Source organism: Pteropus vampyrus, unplaced genomic scaffold, assembly GCF_000151845.1.
Source record: "Pteropus vampyrus isolate Shadow unplaced genomic scaffold, Pvam_2.0 Scaffold513, whole genome shotgun sequence".
Taxonomy (NCBI): domain Eukaryota; kingdom Metazoa; phylum Chordata; class Mammalia; order Chiroptera; family Pteropodidae; genus Pteropus; species Pteropus vampyrus.
The window spans coordinates 275,814-280,804 of NW_011889294.1; the positions used below are offsets into that span (position 1 = coordinate 275,814).

General features: G+C 55.1%; 1 protein-coding gene across 1 annotated transcript in view; it reads right to left on the reverse strand.

Moving 5' to 3' along the window:
- The window catches only part of FBXO18 (F-box protein, helicase, 18), a 41,529-nt gene that overhangs the window by 5,202 nt on the left and 31,336 nt on the right, over window positions 1-4,991 (reverse strand). Inside the window, exon 16 of the mRNA XM_023524965.1 lies at window positions 2,518-2,520. Within this exon, the coding sequence (XP_023380733.1) occupies window positions 2,518-2,520 (3 nt within the window). The remainder of the gene's footprint in view (window positions 1-2,517; window positions 2,521-4,991) is intronic.

A 4,991-nucleotide genomic window follows, 5' to 3' on the forward strand; every position in this document is an offset into this window, starting at 1 on the left:
GGGGTCTGCACTTGGGCCCCGCTTGACTGGCCTCAGACACTAGGTGTGGTCAACTCTTTGGGCAGTGCCGTGCCAACTCCCTCACCTGCCATCTGCGTCCCTGAAGTGCTGTATGGCAAAAATGTAAAAATACCACATCCATGTACATGTAAGTGATGTGCATATTTCATTGGTTTCTATAACAACAGCTTTATTACAACCACCACCCAGCATCCCCCGGCAGTGAACCAGGTACCAACTTTCCATCTCTACTAAGCCCTGTTCCCCACCCCACCCTTGGGCTGGCCAACTCCACTTCCTTCTGAAGTATTTTTTTTTTTCTTTTGGTTATAAATTACCGGACAGTAGTAAGCTGTTTTCTGGTGTTGCTCTGTAATGCACCGTATTTATTATTTTTTTCCTTTTTCCCTTTGACCCCCTTTGCCCATTCCCTCTCAAATATTTCTGCTTTCCTGTTCTACCTGTGGGAAATACCAGACGTCTAGCTATTGCCACTTTGTGCTTGTCTTATGAATGATGTTGTCTCCCTGTCTCAACTGTGAACCTCGTGATGATAGAGGCACACACTACGTCATACAAGTGTGGTCCCCTCGGCATGGAAATCTCATTTCGAAGCAGCAGTGATAGATCACCCTGGACATTAAGTCTCATGCTCTGCCGGATGTATCGCGTGAATAGTGACAGAGCCTTTAAAAAGAGTAAGCGGAAAAAAGGGAAGGCTGCAGAAAGTTCAAAAACAACAGGGCTGGGGGCGGGTGTCACACAGTGGTACGTCAGTTCTACAATGCCTGTTTAATCGGAACCTTGTAATAAAAGTTTACATACATAAAATGTTTGGCTTTTTTATCAAAAGAACATCCCTGGTGTTCCCGGCCCGCCGCGCGCGGACGAGGGGCGGTGGGAACCGGCTGCTGTGGGAATGCAGAAGTGCAGGGCGCCGTCATCTTCCCCCGCGGTGCCGGGTGCCGGGTGCCGAGTGCATCCCGCGTCTCGGCGCGTGAGCCCTCCCCCGCGCCGGCTTCCTTCAAGTAACTGGACGCACGCGTGGCCCCGTGCGCCTGGCAGGACGCTGCCCGGGCGCTCAGAAGACGAGGAAGAGCAGGGCCTCGTGCCGCGGCAGCACGATGTCCTCCACGGTGCGCTCCATGGAGCGCACCTGCTCCGGGGAGGCGGTCAGGAAGGCCAGCGGCCCCACGCGCTGCTCCGCGCAGGAGTGGCACAGGTAGCCTCCCTTGTTTTCCTTCCTGTTGCTCTGCAGGGAGGACAAGACAGAGGTGAGGGGGCCAGTCGGGGACGAGGGTTTCCGCCCACGAGTGCCCGCAGAGCCGTCCAGCTGCGATGCTGACGGTTCCTGACCTGTGCGACCTCTGAGGTCGCACTTCCCAGGCACGGCCGCGGAGGGCGATGCTAGGCTGGCAAACTCCGCGGAGCCGGAGCAGAGATCCGGGTTTACTAAGGCGGGGCACGCGGAGCCGCGGCCACCTCGCCCGGGTCCCCGCCTGCGTTCTCCCTGGCACGTCGGCCACAACCCGCCCGCCCGGGCTACGCACGAGGGGCCCACACCGTCGCCTCTGACACAGAGGAGGACCCGGCGTCTCCCGGGCCTTAGATGCAGACAGCCCCCGATGGGGTCATGCACGTTTCTCCCACATCTCCCACGCCCACGGCCCGCCGCGTGACACGGACAAGGCCGGCGCCCGGCCCACGTACGTAGGTGATGGGGAGCTTCCTCAGGGTGAGCGCGGTGTCCGCCGGGATGGCGTTGCTGCACTGCCCCACGCAGCAGCGGGCCACGCCGGTTTTCAAAACGTTACTCGTCAGCTCTGCTTGCAAGAAGTACTCCTAGACGGGAAGAGCGAGAAAGAGTGACGCGGGGCCTCTGCCTCGCTCCTCCGGACACTCTCGCAGGCCCCGGGGCTCGCTGCCAGGCCCGCGGCTGCCTGACGCGTCTCTCCCGGGCTGTAAGTCCCGTGAGACCCCCAAGCACACTACTTGTTTTGTCCCGTGTCCCTCCCAGCACTAACCCCAGCGCCTGGCATGCAGCAGGGGCTCTATACACCTAATATTTGTCAACGGAATGGACCATAAATGAACCGCTTATGCCGCCCACAGTCCTTGGTGACGTCTTGGGCATCTGACACTTTCACAGGTGTGAAGACCGGTGACGACTGGGAAACGGCATCACTCCGGGAGCTGTGAAGGGGCTCACACCAAACTGTGCACTGTCCTGGCAGACGACCGCGGCCAGCTGTCGCGAACACTGTCACAACGGGGAAGAGCTTCGCGGGAAGCCCTGGCCTTCTGAGACCCAAAGGCGCATGTCACCACCCGCACCGCTGTCCTTAAATCACGCCAGCAGGTCCTTTGCTTGCAAGGCACCGTACATATAATCTTCACCAACAACTTCCTGGGGGTGATACTGTCATCGTCCCCATTGCACACACGAGGGCATGAGAGCGGAGAAATTACTTGTGCAAAAGATCGCAGAGCTAGGCCGCAGCAGCTGGGGGCTCACACCCCCTCCCCCAGTGTGCTCCAGTCCAGAGCCTGTGCTCTTCATCACCAAGCAACAGAGTCCTCCTCCGTCGCTCCTATAATTTCTAGGTACAAACTGAAATGACATGGAAGCACGTGACTCGACAGCACCTCCGTCACGTAGAAACTGCTCCACAATTACTGCGGACGCGATGAGCGCGCGCACGCCACGACCACGCAGCTCCTCCCGGAACGCCAGTTCTCCCCTCGATACCCCCCCTCGGGGGTGCAGTGTCTCAGAGACGACTAACTGCCTTTGGGCGCCCCCTCCGCTCTCCCTGATCGACGGCGAAGCAGCTGTTTCACCAGTTTGTCGTGGCCCCTCTGTCCCCCTCCTCGGGTGCAGTTAGTACCACTGGCCTGTTTCACCGGGCAGGAAACAGCAGTGCAGCGTGATCAGCACCTCACCAAGGTCACGAAGTGCCCAGGCGGAAGACCTGGGCTGTGACCGAGGTGGTCTGATCGGAGGCCGGTGGAAATCAGGCCCGTCTCCAAACGGGAGGGGAGACTTGTCCCCACTCGACACACACGGAGTGCCACCCACGAGCTGGGCACTGTCCTGAAGGTGTACCTGAGAGATTCGGATGGAGAATCTGAGATTCTAGGAGGCTAAGCAGCTGCCTGTCAGCATCGAGCAGAAGGCACGCCCCATCATAATCAATAATGGAATGGCTCTCCCCTTCGCTAAGTCATGACCTGAAATAAACGAAGGCACTGGGAGGCTCACAGTGACGAGGGACCTTCTGGAGGGCTCAGAGCAGAGTGGGCTGCCTGCCCTGCGCTCGATGACGGGGGACGACGACTCACCTTCACTCTAGAACCTCGCCACCCACAGCTCTGCTGCTCACAACGCGCTTTCCTTCCTCTCCTGCCCCAGAACCTTCGAGATGCCCTAGAGCCTTCCTCTCTGAGCAGAAAGTGGACTTAGCCACGTCTGAAACAGGACATCCCCAATTGATTCAGAGGCCGAATTAAATTAAAAAAAAAAAAAAAAAAGGTACCGTCCTCTCATGTGAGGTCTCTCGGCCTCAGAAACACCCACTCACACACATGGTCCGCACATCTGGGGCTTCCTCAGACCACCCCGTGGGCCAACAGGTGTATCCCAACAGGTGTATCTAGGGGGAAGCACTTCTCTAGATTCTGTATTCTTTCCTTTAAGGGAAAACTCATTTTCCCCATGAAATGTATGCAGTCACCAACTGATAAGCTTCCCGTGAGCTTTAAAAAGCCCGTTTGACCCTTCTACATAACCTGGTGGGGTGCCACAGTATAGGATCTCTGGGAAGACTTTGGCAGCATCTAGAAAAAGCACATATCCATTTATCCTTTACCCAGAAATTCAGATTCTAGAAATGTATCCACAAGATGCACTGGTAAGAAGAGAAAAGGACCTGCGTGTAAGATTACGCATGTGGCATCGCTACCAAAAGTGAACGGTGAAAAGAACCCAACGCCCATCGGAGAGAAACCGCGTACATCACGACGCGGTGACACAGAGAATGTGACCCAGCTGTCTAAGGAAATGAGGGAGAGCCGCGTGGACTGACGGGATGATTCCCTGCGTATCTCTCGGTGACAAGGTGAGGTACGAAACATCATAGAGAGAATGCTGCCCTCTCTGGAAAAGGATAAAAAAAGATATACCTATTTGAAAAAAAGAAATAGTGAAGGAGAAATCAAAAACTAATTTAAAAATAAGCTATCAGTGACAGAGGGAGAGGAGGTCTGAAGGGGACAGGGATGGAATGAGACCTCTCTGAATACACCTGTTACAAAGTTTTGATTTGAAAACATAGATGTCTTAGGCGGCCAAAAAAGGTAATCAAATCGAAAAGAAGCAAAGTGATTCCTATAAGAATTGCAAACAGACAAGTATATCTGTGATTAAATTGGTGATCAAACTGCAGAGGAAACCGGACCTATTTCAAGTGCCCGACGTCCTTACTGGGGTGTGGGGGCGCACGGCTGCCGGGAAACCTCAAATTCCATAAAGGGTTCTGACGCCAGCAATACTGGTGTCCGTTCACGACTTTTATACACGCAACTGATACTGTTAGGAACCCAGGTTTTCAGCGTAAGAGAAAAGATTCGAGTATAAGGGAAGTAAACACCTTGCTGTTATCTGGCTTGGACTGCAGGCCCGCTGTCACAAGGTATCAAGGTAAGCGGCTTCGGGCTCTGACGACGAAGACGCAGCCACGGGGAAGGCATGCACCAGCGCGCACGCTGCTGGTGGCGCGTGTCAGTGAAAAACCGAGAGGAAAGGTCAGAAAGTGCTCGTGGTAAAAGCTGGGACAACACTGACAGCCAGGACGGGGTGCTGACCGTGGGGGCATCTGGAATGGCTAGCAAACCCCAGGTCCTGCCCTCGGAGAACGTTCACGTGCCCTAACTGGAAACTACACATCTGTTTTACCTATTTTTGTTCTATTTAGCAATAAAAACTTTAAATA